This window comes from Cnephaeus nilssonii (assembly GCF_951640355.1).
Source record: "Cnephaeus nilssonii genome assembly, chromosome: 14".
NCBI lineage: Eukaryota > Metazoa > Chordata > Mammalia > Chiroptera > Vespertilionidae > Cnephaeus > Cnephaeus nilssonii.
This window is the reverse complement of record NC_137085.1, coordinates 73856770-73874335: the sequence shown is the minus strand read 5'-3', so window position 1 is coordinate 73874335 and position 17566 is coordinate 73856770. Positions and strand designations below refer to the sequence as shown.

The 17566-nt window shown below is 40.4% G+C and overlaps 1 protein-coding gene across 6 annotated transcripts in view; it reads right to left on the bottom strand.

The window, feature by feature from the left end:
- ERCC6L2 (ERCC excision repair 6 like 2) overlaps window positions 1-17566 on the bottom strand; it is a gene marked incomplete at its 3' end in the record, with an annotated part of 180817 nt that overhangs the window by 100199 nt on the left and 63052 nt on the right. For all 6 annotated transcript variants that reach the window (XR_013814485.1, XM_079790097.1, XM_079790101.1 and 3 more), the window contains 4 exons: window positions 6992-7114; window positions 4629-4822; window positions 1523-1684; window positions 925-1132 (listed from right to left, as the gene is read on the bottom strand). Coding sequence is in view for 5 of the 6 variants with exons in the window: in XM_079790097.1 (XP_079646223.1) it covers window positions 925-1132; window positions 1523-1684; window positions 4629-4822; window positions 6992-7114 (687 nt within the window). The remainder of the gene's footprint in view (window positions 1-924; window positions 1133-1522; window positions 1685-4628; window positions 4823-6991; window positions 7115-17566) is intronic.

Sequence of the window (17566 nt, the reverse complement as noted above, 5' to 3'; positions counted from 1 at the left end):
CACAAAACATTTTTAAAAAGTGGAGGTTCGTGAAGTTTTCCAATTAAATAATATTTGCTTTAGGTAAAAAAGTCAAATGTTATATCAATTTCCCCAACTTATAAATCAGTATCATATTTTTCTTTCAATTCTATCTTTTTAAATTAATAATCAACAGGACATCCTAAGACTAAAGGGTATTTGTTAGAATTGCCCTTATTTGAGACAACATTAGTTAGATTTAGTTCATAGCAATTTATAGAACCTTTATTGCATTGCCTGAGCTAGATGATCCACAAAATTAAAAACCATAAAAGAGAACTACTATATTAAAAAAATCCTCTTAAAGTCAACTCCTCAAATTTTCTTAAACAATTAATATAATTGTACTTTTTCTACAAAGTTGTAAAATTAGGTTAGTTGTGTCACTAAAAATAGCATTTTATAATAAACAAATCTATAATAAGAAAAAGTTTTTAACCATTTTGGTCTTGTAGCTAGAGTTAAGGTACCAAAGAATATACTGAATTACAGATAGTAGACAAGGCAGGAATTACAAAATATGAACAGAAAACACATTAGGGAGAGAAGCTCTTCTTTCTTCATCGAGGAAGAATTATATAAAAAGTATTTTTGTTCTAAATAAGAGAAATCAGTTTAATGTATGCTAATAAAACACCTGTTAGCTGACAGGTTAGTAAAGTTAGTAAGGAAAATTATTGGGCTCAATTAATGTTTTCTGAAACTCTACATAAAGCAATTTTCTTCACACTGTATAAAAAGCAAAAATTACATCCAAAAATATAATAGGAGATAGATTTCCTCTTAAAAATAAATTAAAAAAACAAACACACACACACTCATATGTAAAACTTTAGACAATAAATAATTTAAAAAACACGCACACAATTAGAAATTAATAATATATACAAATGCAGTTCTCACCCGGTCTTCCTTCTTAGGCAACTGATCCTTGATTAGAGTCTTGGTACGCCTAAGAAACCATCCAGACATCTTTTTTGCAAGCCGTTGCATGGCCTTTCGGCCAGTAGCTAGTTCTCTTTTTGTTGCTGTGTGTCTCTGACCATGTTCTACTGGGTCAGAAAACTGCTTCTTGAAGTGGATCCTGCTACCTAAAAGTCCTGGCACAGCCCTTCGTAAGGCAATAAGAAAAATGTCATTGCTTTATTAAATTATCTAAAAGGAAAGACAATGGCTTATTTTTGCTTCTAAGAAATAGACCAAGTCACTTGTTTGTAATGACAGCAATAACAAAAGACAAATAACAGTCTTTCTTTATGAGTTTTTCAGTAGCTAACTGTAAGATGATGATAAATTGGTAAATTAGTTCAGACATTTATTTCAGGAACCAAGAATAATATATAAAAATAGGTTTTCATGGGACTCTATTCTGTATACTATGTTTGGGATCAAATACTTCTGTAAATAAATAATTGTGATGTCCCCCCCCCCCCCCCGCAAGGTAACATTAAGTTAAAGAGGTATTAAATAATTTTCCAAAACATAAAGTATCTTCACTCACCAGTCCATAACACACCACAGTTCTTTCATGTTGTTCTGAAGAATGGTTCCAGTGAGGCCAATGCGAACATTACACTTTAAAGCTTTCATAACTTCTGTTACTCTAGCCTTTGGATTCTTGATTCTATGAGCTTCATCCACAATAACAGCTGACCATTCCAAGCTATAAAGTGAAAAAAAAAAAAAAAAAGAGGGGGGAGGAGAGGTTGAGAAAATGTCCCTTGCTTAACTTACCTAATTTTTAGAAAGCAGCTTTCTCTATCAAAATTTTGGAATTTTTCCCCTCTTTACCCTTTGATGATCCCATAGCAATCTCACCTAGTTAGTTAAATGGTCACAGGTTTGGACAGCCCATGAAAATAAAATGTATATGGAGACAAAAAGGTATAGAGATTCTGTGTAATGATGGTAGAGTAAAAAACACTCATTTAAACATGACTAAAATGACAAAATGAAATTTTAAAGTAATAAACAAGAGAAATAAATATAAAATACTAGAGGCCCAGTGCACAAAATTCGTGCATGGGGGGTAGGTGGGGGTGTCCTCAGCCCAGCCTGCACCCTCTCCAATCTGGGTTCCCTCTCACAATCCAGGACTGCTGGCTTCCAACCGCTCGCCTGCCTGCCTGATAGCCCCTAACCGCTTCTGCCTGCCAGCCTGATTACCCCCTAACCACTCCCCTGCCAGCCAGATCGACACCTAACTGCTCCCCTGGTGGCCTGATTGCCCCCAACTGCCCTCCCTTGCAGGCCTGGTCGCCCCCAACTGTCCTCCCCTGCTGACCTGGTCACCCCCAACTGCCCTCCCCTGCAGGCCTGGTCACCCCTATCTGCCCTGCCTTGCAGGCCTGGTCCCCCCCCTCAACTATCCTCCCCTGCTGGCCTGGTCGCCCCCAAATGCCCTCCTCTGCCAGCCATCTTTTTTTTTTATATATATATTTTATTGATTTTTTACAGAGGGGAAGGGAGAAGGATAGAGAGTTAGAAACATCGATGAGAGAGAAACATCGATCAGCTGCCTCCTGCACACTCCCCACTGGGTATGTGCCTGCAACCAAGGTACATGCCCTTGACCAGAATCGAACCTGGGACCCTTGAGTCCGCAGGCCGACGCTCTATCCACTGAGCCAAACCAGTTAGGGCATGGTGGCCATCTTGTGTCCACATGGGGGCGGACATCTTTGACCACATGGGGGCGGCCATCTTGTGTGTTGGAGTGATGGTCAATTTGCATATTACCTCTTTATTAGATAGGATAGGAAGCAATGCTGATAATGTTAGATCTGAATGAAAAATCAATATAAACTCAAGACTTTAAAAGTTACATTATATAGCTTTATCTGCTAAAAAGGTTTAGAATCAATTGTTACTCAGCAGCAATGAGCACCTATAGCAGTCAATCCACTAAAAGGAACCAGAGCCCCATGGAGAAATGGTTGATTTCAAGTGTGCAGTAGGGGAAATAATGAAGAACCAGAAAGCACAGATGTCCAAAGACAAAGGGGACATGTCCAAAGGATCCAGGCTAATCAGAAATCTGAGCATCATTAAGAATGACTATGATGGAGTATACAACATTGAATAAGTAAAAACCCAGGAAGTTCTATGAAAGAAAAATAATTTGGACTTTTACTTCTGAGGGGAACCAAAGTTTTGCCACCTAAAGTATGCCTTTGGGATACTGATTTTAAAGTGATTATTAAGAGACAAAATACTTAGAAAGAACCCATGACCCACCCACCCCCTTTCCTGCCTAAAGGAATTCAGATAGAAAAACTACTTCAGGAAGGGAATCTTCTTAGCATATTCACCTTAGCATAATCATCTTAGCACGCATAGAGCAAGTATGACCATCAGGGAGGAGCCAACAAAACTCTGTTTGCCAAATTCCCCTGTGTCCCATTGTTTGGCCCAGACAACATTTGTTTACCAAATTTGCTATTTTTTGTCTCCCTATAAATTACCTACTTTCCCTCTGAAATCCCAGACCCCTGCCCTCCTTCTCCTTTGTGCAAAATGGCATATAAACCTCAACTGTCCAACGAGTCTTCAAATCTCCTATCTATGGTACCCGCAAATGTATATCCATAATAAATTTTGGACATTTTCTCTTGTTAATCTGTCATATACCAAATTGATTATTAGTCCAGCTAGAAGAACTTAGAAGGTGGGAGGAAAGATATCTTTTGCATCCTCACATCTCACATACACAAAAACTATCTCAAAATAGATCACAGAACTAAGCATAAGAGCTAAAACTATAAAATGTAAGAAAAAAGTCTTGTGACTCTGAGTTAAGATACACTTCTCAGATATGAACACCAAAATAATTGATAAGTTGGACTTCATCAAAGTTAAAAACTTTGCTCTTGGTCTTACAGACACCATTAAGAAAATGACAAGACATACTGCCGACTAGGAGAAAATAGTTGCAAATCTTAACCTAGTAAAGAACTTGTATACAGAAAGTATAAAAAACTATTACAACTCAACAAGGCTAAAACAATCCAACTTTAAAAGCTGGGTAATAATTTTAATAAGCTATTTCACCAACAAAGATATACAGATGGCAAATAAGCACATAAAAGTTCTCAACATCACTAGTCATTAGAGAAGTGCAAATTAAAACCATAAGATGCCACTACAAACCCATTTGAATGGCTATTATTTAAAGACTGACAATATCAAATGTTGACAAGGATATAGGAAACTAGAACAGTGGTTCTCAATATGTATATGTAATTTTTCCTACTCATTCACACAACAGATTCACCTAATTAAAATAATTCATGAAAATGACTGTCTTAGTATTGAGGCACCACATGCATAAAAGGTTGTATATAAGATTTAGTACAAATCTTAACATTTTTTAGCAGATACTTTTAGAGAAGTTATAAAGGAAATAGAATAAGAAACTGTGGAAAATCTGATGCAGCTTTTCCCTTTTTAGAAAATAATAATTATAGACTGCCAATATCAATAATACTGAAATGAAAATAAATCATGCTAAAGAATATTTACAGCTTTAAAAAAATTATAATATAAAGGTATAAATACAATTGAGGTAAGCAGAATAATAATGCAATCATTCCCATTATTGCCATTACCTGTTAAGCTCATCCAGACATAAGCGCAGTGTTTCATAAGTTGTTAGAGCAATTTCACACTTCCTCTGCTTTACACGAATCAGTTCATTGTCCTTTTTGTTACCATGTAAAATAGTGACTCTGAAATATCCCCAGGTGTCCAATTCATCCCTCCAGTTGTAGAGAACAGAAAGAGGAGCAACTATTAAGAACATCTAAAAGAAGAAGAAAAAATTTCTGATTTTCTAAAAGTCTCGTATTTCCTAAAAATAAAACAGAACCCCAAAGTGAAATCCAGAATATCAACAGCCTTATTTTATTTTTGACACTGTAGTTAATAATAATAAATACAACTGAGAAATTGGATATATCTGGAGGTAGAAGACCACACACACAATAAAAACACTTTACTATGTAATTAGCTTTTTATTAGGACTAAATAGTTAACCTTATCCAAAAAAACCAGCTATTTTTTATCCCCCCCCCCCCCCAAAAAAAAGGAGTTGAGAGATAAGAGAGAATTTTACAAAGCAGAAAAGAGGTATGATCAGGATTCCAATAACAATTTCAAGGGCCAAGGACTTTATTTCCTTAGTCCATTTCCTCTCCTCTTCTTTCAGGTACTGTCAGTGGAAGACCTGGAAAATTTACTGGAAAAATCAAAGCAATTAGAGGAAAACCTTGGAACTTCCAGTCAAGATGGCAGAGGAGGTAGACGCTGTGCTTGATTCCTGCCACAACCACATCAAAATCACAACTAAGCTACAGAGCAACCATCATCGAGAACTACCTAAAGTCTAGCTGAACAGAAGTCCTACAACTAAGGAGATCCTGAAGAAACCACGTTGGTAGGAAGGGCAGAGATGCTGAACAGGTTGGTCCCACACCCACGAATACAAGTTAAAAATCAGTAGGGATATCTGGGTTGAGGAGGTTCCCCCGAGGAGCAAGGGGTCCCAACCCACACCAGGTTCCCCAGTCCAGGGTTCCAGTTTCAGGAAAAGAACTCCCATAACTTCTCACTGTGAAAACTAGTGAAGATTATGGCAGAGGGAGAGGGAGAGGGAGAGGGAGAGGGAGAGGGAGAGGGAGAGGGAGAGGGAGAGGGAGAGGGAGAGGGAGAGGGAGAGGGAGAGGGAGAGGGAGAAAAGGAGGGAAGGAAGAAGAAAGGAGTGAAAGGCAGCCATTAGTGTCAATTAAGGTGGCTACTAGTATATTTCATCACACCACAAAATGGATCTTTCTTTACTTCTCTCTTCTCCCATTCTATTCTTTCTAAGAGATTTAAAAATATTTAAAGTATTGCTTTCCCTATTTTTTCTCTCCCCACTGTCTGCTTATTGTCACAAGCGATATATAAGAGACATATTAAGTTCTTCACCGACATTTAGAACTGAAGAACACCTGAATCCAGGGCTAAAAACAGCACCTGGACTCTTGGAGAATTAAAACACATTAAGAACCATAATGTTCTTTTAGGATCAAATTTAATTTAATGCTCCGGATCCATTTATGCTATTAAATATAATAAAGAGAATTTAAAGTAATAATAATTACCTTAAGCCAATACTTCACAAAAGTTTGCACTGAAAAGTCCCTAATGATACACAAGAGTAAACCTGGACTTCTCAGCAATCTTATATATGAGAGAATCTTTTAAAACTTGTGGAAAGTGGTTCATTACCATAATATAATAAAAACTTCATAAAATCACTTTCTTCATTTCTATCCAGTTTCCTGGATGCTGAGAAATATATAAGTCAGACACATAAATATAGTATACTTTTTTTTTTGCATTTCATTACTTTGTTAGAAATACTTTTTATAAAAATCATGTGCAAGATATTTAAAGACATACATCTACAAAGGAGAAAGCTGACATATGGACATGAATATTCATACTCCCATGGACAGAGAGACAGAAAGCCTAGACCTTAGTCTTTCTGATTCCACCTTCAAAGCTCCCTGTATAAGAAGAATTTGTTTCATATTTTGGGAATGTAGTCTTCTAAGCAATTTTAAATACCAATGACATACCTTTGCTACCAGTATCTACAACTGTCTCATTTTCATTCTTACATAAATATAAATAGTACATGAACTTCAACTAACTTTGCATGTACATTCATGTTTAACAAATTACTCAAACTAAATCATCTAAATCTAGCCAAGCAAAAGATTGAAACCCCAAAACAAGTTCAAGCTGAAATTATATTTTGCCATTTTGAGTCAATCATATTTAACTTGAGAATAAAATTTATAATCCTTCAAAAATTAGGTTTACAAAACAAATATTCTAATAATGTTTTAAAAGTCTTGTTTTAAAGTTTCTTTGTGCTTTTGTAATATCAGACTCATGAGTTGTATACTCCTAGATATCTCACCTTTTTTGCTATAGAAGAAGGGGGTTCCTTTTTCAGACTTCTTAGTAAAAACTCTGGCATATTATTTTCAATATCCTCACGAGTTCCCTTTTTATGCAAAATGGCAGCCAAAAATGAAATAACCTGGGGGGAAAAACACCTTTTTCAATCAATGTGTATAATGTATCATGATGGACAATATTTTACTGCTTACATAACTACCTACCTACTTAGTGACAAACATGTATTGGTTTTATTTGTATTAACAAGGATAATATGCATGTTATCTTTGAAAACAGTAAAAGAATTCTCACATTGCCTCTCTTCCATGATAAGTTCTACCCACTCAATGACTTATTTCTTGATCTCGTCAGTTGGGACATTATTTTCTTATTTGCTTTGATCCATGAAAACTAATTGTTCTATTAGAACAAACTTCATATATTCTTTTTTCCTTGTAAAATGTAAACTCAAGGGGATAATATTTAGCTTATAAATTTATGTACTTGTTTATCCAATAAATATAGGTGAAATTACACAATGGTGTTTTAAGATAATTCATCAATATACTACCATTCTAAAAATCAAGTGAAAAAGACAGACATAGAAAAAAAGAAATATAACTTGCCTATATAATCAAGAGCAAGAAATAATCAATTGTACTTTAGTTGCTTGGCAGCTATGTGAACTTGGGCCAGTTAGTTAACCTCTTTGAATAACTGTAAAAATATGTGAAAACAGCAAAAATAATATTGGCAGGGTATTTTAAAGATTCAAGGGAAAGTATGAGATACTCAGATGGGGGAAAAGAAGCTATTATTACTTTAGAAAAGTAAATATAAAACCCCAAAAAAAAGAGAGAGAATGAGCAAAGCTATAGGAAAATAGAATTTTTAGTATGAGTGTAGATATTTATACTCTGAATCCCAAGTAATAGAAAAAGAGAAGTATTTGAAAAGATAAAAGCTGAAAACTTAAGAAAATGTGACAAAAAAAAATGAAAATCAAGTCATATAGTCCATATCCACTAAGGACATCAAGCCAAAAATATAAATAAAAAATTTTAAATCCAAAGTTTAGGTGCTTCATAAAACACTGCTCAAACCTTGAGACACTGAAAATAAATCTTAAAAGTATTCAGAGGAAAAAAACAACAGAGCAACAATTCCACAAATAACTGACGTTGCAGCAAAAACAATGAAAGGCACTATAAACAGAATACTTTCAAAGTGCGAAAGAAAATAAATCAATCTAGTTTTATAACTAGTGATATTATCATTCAAGTATGAAGATAAAGATATTTCCAGACAAACAAAACCTGAGACAGAGCATTAGCAAAAGAGCCATACCAAAGGAAATAACTAAAGGACGTTTTCAGGATAAAGAAAACGATTCTATTTAGAGCAGGGAAAAATTAAGAGCAACAAAAATAATAAATATTTAGAAAATACAGATGTATATTGACATTATGAAACAATAATAAAATATTTTGTTGGGATTAAATAACAGAAGAATTAAAAGATAGGACAATAATATACATGAGTTAGAAAGGGCACAACTGCAGTTACAATATTCCGAGGTCCCTATGCTATCTGAAGTCATTTCAAATCATTGCTACTCTCTTCCACCAAATTTCACTCCTCCTTCCTGAGTCTAGCCCAATGTTTGTAAATGTTCTGCATACAAATTGGTTGTTACAGAATAGTCATGGGGATTTAAAGTATGGCCTAGGGAATATAGTCAATAATATTCTAATAATTATATATGGTGTCAGATAAGTGTGAGATTTATCATAATGATCACTTAGTACATTATGTAATATCTAATCACTGGGGTGTACAACTGAAACTAATAGTGTATGTCAAGTGTAACTGAAAATTTAAAAATGACAAAGAAAAATAAGAGTAAAATAAAATAGTTAAAAAAAGAAAATCTGACAAGAATATTACAATATGTACATTAAAATTAACAGGTCAATTTCTCTTACTCATATAGAAACAAAACTCTTAAAATATTAGGAAATGGAACACAGAAATATTTTAAAAAGGCATATATACCAAAACCAAGTTTGGATGATTCTGGAAATATAGTTTGGTTTCACCTTCAAAATTTAGATACTAGGTGATAGGTAGGTATCATTGGTAATAGTATACTTAGCTTTCTTAACTCTTAACTTCCTTAAAATAAAAATAGGATGACCTATTTCATTACAATATACCTACATGTTACATAAAGTGATACATTAAGTCTTAGTACTGTGAAAAGTTAAAAATGTATATTTTCGTCACTTAAGCAACCACCAAAAAAAACAAAAAAACAAATAAGAATAGTTAAAAAGTCAATAGAAGAATTAAAATGGAATTCTAAAACTATCCTAGTAACACAAAGAATGGCAGGAAAGGAGAAATAGTAAAACAGTAAACAGTCTGTTCAAACAGAAAACAAGTAATAAAATGGTATATCCAAATTAAACAAAACAGGAATTACATTAAATATAAATGGGCTAAACACTCCAATTAAATATCAAATTGTCCAGATGGATAAGAGCTGTGTATAAGAGCTATACTATAAATACATATAAAGACACTGACAGCTTGAAATAGAGGGTTTGAAAAGATTTACCATGCAATCAGTAAACATAAGCATACTGGAGTGGCCATCTTCATATCAGATAAAATAGATAGTATTACCAATAGTATTACCAGAAATAGACATTTCATAATGATGAAAGGGTCAGTTCATTGAGAAGACATACAATCATAAAGGTTTATGATCCCAATAACAGAGCTTCAAAATACAAGAAGGCAAAATGGTCAGAATTAAAGGGTAGACAAACCTACAATCATATTCATAGTGGGAGATTTTAACTTCCCTAAAAAAATCTGAACATTATCAAACACCTTGACATGATAACTGATATTTGTAGACCCTATCCATCTGTAGACTACATATTCTTTTTTTTTAATATATTTTTATTGATTTTTTACAGAGGGGAAGGGAGAGGGATAGAGAGTTAGAAACATCGATGAGAGAGAAACATCGATCAGCTGCCTCCTGCACACTTCCCACTGGATATGTGCCCGCAACCAAGGTACATGCCCTTGACCGGAATCGAACCTGGGACCCTTGAGTCCGCAGACCGATGCTCTATCCACTGAGCCAAACTGGTCAGGGCTACATATTCTTTTGAAATGCACACAGAGTATGTTCAATAAAATGGGCCACTAAAAAACTCAATAAATATTTCAAAATACTGAAATGTTACAGACTAGCTACTATAAAATTAGAAAACATTAATGAAGAGATATCTAGGAAAAATAGATAAATATTGGCAAATTAAACATACACTTGTAAATAACCCCAAAGATCAAAGAAAAGAATCACACATAAAAATTAGAAAATCCTCTCAATTACATAAAAATATAAAACATAAAATTTGTGGGACGCAGATAAAGCAATGCTTGAACATAAATTTGGAGCATAAAAAGGTAGCTATGAAATTAATGACCCATGGTTCTATCTAACACACTAGCAAATGAAGAGTGAAATACATCCAAAGTAAAGAGAAGGAAAATAATGGAGATAACAGCAAAAATCAAAGAAATACCAAACAAATGAACAACAGAGAAAATTAATAAAGCTAAAAGCTGGTTCTTTGAAAAGATCAACAAAATCATACACCTCAAGTTGGGCGAATCAAGAATAAAATAGAGAGTATACAAAATATCCATAAGAATACAGAGAGGTATCACTCAGATCCTACAAACATTAAGACAATAATAAAGGAATATCATGAATAATTTTATGCTAGTCAATATGACAATTTAAATGAAATGGAAAAATTCTTTGAAAAATATAATTTATCAAAACCAACATAAGAGAAAATATGAATAGCTCCTTAACTATTAAAGTAATTGAATCCATTATCAAAAATAATGATAAAAATAAAATCTTTCTTTAAAGAAAACTCCAGGTCCAAAAAATTTCACTAGTGAATTCCATCAAATATTTAAGGAGAAAAATAACACAAACTCTTTCAGAAAAGAGAGGAGAAAGAAACACTTCCCAGTTTATTTAATGAGGCCTGCATAACCCTGTTATTAAATCCAGACAAACACATTATCCTCTCTAATAAAATGGTAATATGCAAATTAACCATCACTCCGCTACATAAGCCACGCCCACCAGCCAATCAGGGCAAGCATGCAAATTAACCCCAATCCATGATAGCTACAGCCACAGAGAGCAAGGTTTCCCAGGTAACAGAGCAAGCCAAGCTTTCCATAGCCATTGCAGGCCTAAGCCTCCACTCAAGCTACAAAGTTTCAATTATAGAAGGTAAACAAATTCAAACAAATGGTGGCAGAATGGAGCTTGAGAGAGCAGGCCAGGGTTGCCGGCGGCAACAGGGGAAGCAAAGCTTTCCGCACACCCTGGCCGGGCTCACCCGCTTAAGGCTACAAAGTTTCAATTGTAGAAGGTGAATTAACTGCCACAGAAATGGCTGCCGCCCTAGAAATGGCTGCCGCCCCAGGCTACAAAGTTTCAATTGTAGAAGGAAAATGAATTCCAGATACCAGGGCCTCCCCTTGGGTTGCCAGGAGGCGTGGCCGGCCTGCAAACCACCACAGGCCCCTCGCTCAGGCCGCCCCACACCCCAAGGGAACCCCCACCCTTATCTGTGACACCCTTCAGGGCAAACCAGCTGGCCTCCACCTGTGCACCAGGCCTCTATCCTATCTAATAAGAGAGTAATATACAGATTGATCATCACTGCAACACACAATATAGCTGCCCCCATGTGGTCAAAGATCCTGCCCCCATGTGGACACAAGATGGCCACCACAAGATGGCCAGCAGGAGAGGGCAGTTGGGAGGCACCTGGCCTGCAAGGGAGGGCAGTTGTGAGGGACCAGGCCTGCAAGGGAGGGCAGTTGAGAGGGACCAGGATTGCAAGGGAGGGCAGTTGGAGGTGATCAACCCTGCAGGAGAGGGCAGTTAGGGGTGACCAGGCTGGCAGAGGAGGGAAGTTGGGGGCAAACAGGCTGGCAGGGGAGCAGTTAAGCATCAACCAGGCTGGCAGCGGAGTGGTTAGGGGGTGATCAGGCTGGCAGGCAGAAGCGGTTAGGGGCAATCAGGAAGGCAGGCAGGCAAGCAGTTGGGAGCCAGCAGTCCTGGATTGTGAGAGGGATGTCCGACTGCCCGTTTAGGCCCGATCCCACCAGGATCGGGCCTAAACGGGCAGTCGGACATCCCTCCAGGAGTCCAGATTGGAGAGGGTACAGGCTGGGCTGAGGGACAACCCCCCGCCGTGCACGAATTTCGTGCACCGGGCTTCTAGTTTGTAATAAATATAAATGCAAAAATCCTTAAAATATTAGCTAACTGAATCTAGCAATATATAAAAATAAAACCTCATTACCAAATTGGGTTTATCCCAGGAATACAATATTGGTTAAACTTAAAAAAACCAATCAATATAAATCAGATTGATTTATATACTATAATAATACATTAACAGAATATAGGAGAAAAATGTGATTATCTAAATTGAAGCAGAAAAGTACTAGAAAAAATTTAATACACATTTACTATAAAAAAAAATCTCAGAAAGTAGAACTACAAGGGAATAACCTGAATCTGATAAAAGATACTATGAAAATCCTACAGCTAATATATTTAACTAGAGGCCCGGTGCATGAAAATTCATGCACTGGACGGGGGGTCCCTCAGCCCGGCCTACCCCCTCACATAGTCTGCGAGTCCTCAGGGGCGGGAGGCAACCCGGCGATCAGGGGAAGGCGACGCCCCCATCACACCTCTGCTGCTGCCACTGCCGGGAGTGCAAGCCTCGGCTGGCCCTGGTTATCTGAGCCTCAGGCGGCCCTGGGTGGCTGGGCAGCTGCCAGCCGAGGCTTGCATGCGCCTCAGGCCCGCCCTGGGCAGTTGGGCAGCCAACATCCATGACTTGCCAGCGCCTCGGGCGTCAGCTGGGCAGCCACCATCCGAGGCTTGCCTGCGTCTCGGGCCAGCCCTGGGCGGCTGGGGGGCTGAGGGCGGGTCCAGCCGCATCGTGCACCTGCCACCTCCCCCCCCACCCCCCCGGAAGGGCTGAAAGGACTGGGGGACTCCAGTGGGGCTGAGGGGACTGGGCATAGCCATCTTGTGGCTATGGGCGCCACCATATTTTGTGATGGTGTGATGGTCAATTTGCATATTCCCTCTTTATTAGATAGGGTGTTAAAATATTGAATGCTTTCTTCCTAAGGTCAAGAATGAGATAAGGATGTTACTGTCACTACTTCTATTTGAATTATATTGGACTCCTACCTATCCAGTGAAATGAGGTCAAAATGAAATCAAAGGTAAAAAAATTAAGGAAGTAAAACTGCATCTATTTATGGATGACATGATTATTTTTATAGAAAATTCTAAGGCCTCTATAAAACAACTACTAGAACTAATAAGTGAAGCATTTAGCAAGGTCAATATATAAAAATAAACTTAATTTTTATAGATAGAGTCCCCTCTTATCTTCAGGGGATATGTTCTAAGACCCCCAATGGATGCCTGAAACCACAGATAGTACGGAACACTACATATACTATGTTTTTTCCTATACATAAATAACTTTTCTCTTAAAGGAAGCACTTTATGGCTTCTCTTTGACATATCCGAATTGCCAGCATTACTACTCTTGTGCTTTGGAGCCATTATTAAGTAAAATAAGGGTCACTTGAACACAAGTACTGTAATACTGTGACAGTCAATCTGATGACGGAGACAGCAACTAAGTGACTACACAACATGGAGTATACAACATGGATACTACCCTGGACAAAGGGATGATTCGTGACTTAGGCAGGACAGAGTGGGATGGCGCACAATTTAAACTAATGAATTGTTTCTTTCTGAAACTTTCCATTTCTTATTTTTGGACCATGGTTGAGCACAGGTAACTAAAACCTCAGAAATCAAAACCAAGGATAAGGAGAAACTACTGAACCACCAGGAAAAAATTTTAAAAAATGAAAAAAATTATACTGATAAAACCATTAAACCATAATTAAGAATGATTATTTTCTATTTCTTCCTGTGTCAGTTTATGTGAATGAATTTAACAAAATATGTGTAAGTCCTATACTAAAACTATAAAATATTTTTGAAAGAAATTAAAGAAAATCTCAACCTATTTGTTCATGGAACCTGAAAAATGGATTAAAATTTTACATGGAAATACGAAGGGATAAAAATAGACAAGGGATAACCATAAAGTAATTAATACATGTTTGAGTATGAGGACAGTCAATCTGAACAATGACAGAGGATAGAAAGACCAGAAATAATCACACACACACACACACACACACACATACACACAAACACAAAAAAAACTCAGTTTAAAAAATAGGCAAAGGACTTCTATCTTAGTCACTTAGGGCTGCTATCACAAATTATCTTAGACGAGGTGGCTTAGACAACAAGCTTATATATCTCCCTTCTGAAGGCTAGGAAGTTCAAGAGCAAGGTGCTGGCTGATCTGGTGTCTGGTGAGGGCCCTCTTCCTGTAGTCTTCTCACTGTATCCTCAGATGATGGAGAAGAGAGAGAAAGGAGGCAAACTCTGGAGTCTCTACTAACAAAGGTACTAATCCTATCTAATAAAAGGGTAATATGCAAATTGACCATCACTCCAACACACAAGATGGCCGCCCCCATGTGGTCAAAGATGGCCGCTCCCATGTGGAGACAAGATGGCCACCACAAGATGGCCTGCAGGGGAGAGCAGTTGTGGGCAATCAGGCCAGCAGGGGAGGGCAGTTGGGAGGGACCAGGCCTGCAAGGGAGGGCAGCTGGGGCAATCAGGCTTACAGGGGAGGGCAGTTAGGGGTGACCAGGTCAGCAGAGGAGGGCAGTTGGGGGCAACCAGGCCTGCAGGGGAGGACTGTTGGGGGGGACCCAGGTCGGCAGGGGAGGGCACTTGGGGCAACCAGGCATGCAGGGGAGGGAAGTTGGGAGGGACCGGGCCTGCAGGGGAGGGCAGTTGAAGGGAACCAGGCCAGCAGGGGAGAGCAGTTAGGGATGACCAGGCTGGCAGGGGAGGGCAGTTGGGGGCAACCAGGCCTGCAGAGGAGGGCAGTTGGGAGGAACCAGACCTGCAGGTGAGGGCAGTTGGGGGGGACCCAGGCCTGCAGGGGAGGGCAGCTGGGGGCAACCAGGCCTGTAGGGGAGGGCAGCTGGGGGGGACCAGGCCTGCAGGAGAGGACAGTTGGGGGCGACCAGGCTGGCAAGGGAGGGCAGTTAGGGGTGACCGGTCCAGCAGGAGAGGGCAGGTGGGGGTGACCAGGCCCGCAGGGGAGGACAGTTAGGGGTGACCAGGCTGGCAGGAGAGGGCAGTTAGGGGTGACCAGGTCGGCAGCGGAAGGCAGTTAGGGACAATCGGCCGTCAGGGCAGCAGTTAGGCGTTGATCAGTCTGGCAGGGGAGTGGTTAGGGGTGATCAGGCTGGCAGGCAAAAGCAGTTAGGGGAAATCAGGCAGGCAGGCGAGCGGTTGGGAGCCAGCAGTCCTTGATTGTGAGAGGGATGTCCGACTGCCCGTTTAGGCCCGATTAGGGTCAGACTGGAGAGGGTGCAGGCTTGGCTGAGGGACACACACCCCGCCCCCCGCCCGTGAACAAATTTCGTGCACCTGGCCTCTAGTCTCATTATAAGGACTCCACCCTCATGACAATTATCTCCCAAAGAACAATCTCCAAATACTATCACATTGAGGATTAGTTTCAACACATGAATTTGGGGGTGGGGGGGGGTGGGGAGGAAGGTGACACACAAACATTCAGTCTATAGAAACTTGAATACATATTTCTCCAAAGAAGATATACAAATGGCCAGAGAGTACATGAAAAGTTGTTCAATATCACTGGTGATTATGTAAGTGCAAATCAAAACTATAAGACACCATTTTACATGCACTAGGATGGCTACAATGAAGAAAAAAGAAAATAACAAATGATGGAAAGAATGGAGAGAAATAGAAAAACTCATACATGGCTGGTGGGAATGTGAAAGAGTACAACTACTCTGGAAAACGGAGTATCAGTTCCTCAAAAAATTAAACACAGCATTAGCATATGACCCAGTAATTTGACTCCTAGGTACATATACTAGAGAAATGAAAGCATATGTCCACAGAAACTTGTACACAAATGTTTATAGCAGCATTATTCATAATAGCCAAAAGGTGGAAACAATCCAAAAGTCCACCAAAGGATGAATGGATAAACAAGTTGTAGTATCCTATCTAATAAAGAGGGAATATGCTAATTGACCCTCATGTGGTCACAAAGATGGCGCCGCCACAGCCAATAAGGAGGGAATATGCTAATTGACTGCCCCGTCCTCAAAGATGGCGGCACTCACAGCCAATAAGGAGGGAATATACTAATTGACTGCCACACCCTCAAAGATGGTGGTGCCCACAGCCAATAAGGAGGGAATGCTAATTGACTGCCATGCCCTCAAAGATGGTGGCGCCCACAGCTATAAGATGGCAGCGCCCAGTCCCCTCAGCCCCACCGGGGCGACAAGTGCATGGCAAAACCGGGCCTGACCCCAGGAGGGCCTGGCTGCACCGTGCGCCTGCCTCCAGAGTCCCCCAGTCCCCTCAGCCCCCCAGCCTCCCAGGGCCAGCCTGAGGTGCAGGCAAGCCTCGGATGGCGGCTGCCCAGCCACCCAGGGCCGCCCAAGGCTCAGGTAACCAGGACCAGCCAAGGCTTGTGCTGCTGGCAGTGGCAGCAGCAGAGGTATGATGGGGTGTCGCCTTCCCCTGATCACCAGGTCGCCTCCTGCCCCTGAGGGCTCCCAGACTGTGAGAGGGGGCAGGCCGGGCTGAGGGATCCCCCCTCCAGTGCATGAATTTTCATGCACCAGGCCTCTAGTCTTACCTAATAATAGACAAATATGTAAATTGACCGTACCTTCACTATGCCCACAGCCAATCAGAGTGAATGAGTATGCAAATTAACCCACCAAAGATGGCGGTTAATTTGCATACAAAGGCAGGCGGGCAGCACCATGGCCTGCTTCCAGGAGTACAGGTCCATCCAGAGCCGAGTAGGCCCTGGCGCTGCCCACCCCATGGCCGGGGAGGCGGTGGGGTGGGCAGCGCCAGACTGCACAGGAAGGGTCCGGGTTCATCGCCACCCTGGGGAGGCAAGGCCGGACTGCCTAGCCGCTCCCAGGGGTCCCTGGGATCATCGCCGCCCACTGCTCCCAGGAGTCCCTGGGATCATTGCTGCCCGCCACTCCAGGGGTCCCTGGGGACATCGCCACCCGAGGAGGCAAGGCCGGACCCGCCTAGCCGCTCCCGGGGGTCCCTGGGAGCATCACCGCCCGCTGATCCCAGGGGTCCCTGGGAGCATCGCCGCCCACTGCTCCCAGGGGTCCCTGGGAACATCGCCGCCCAGGGGAGGCGAGGCCGGACCGCCTAGCCGCTCCCAGGGGTCCCTTGGATCATCACTGCCCCGGGGAGGTGAGGCCGGACGCCTAGCTGCTCCTGGGGTTCCCTGGGATCATCGCTGCCCGGGGAGGCAAGGCC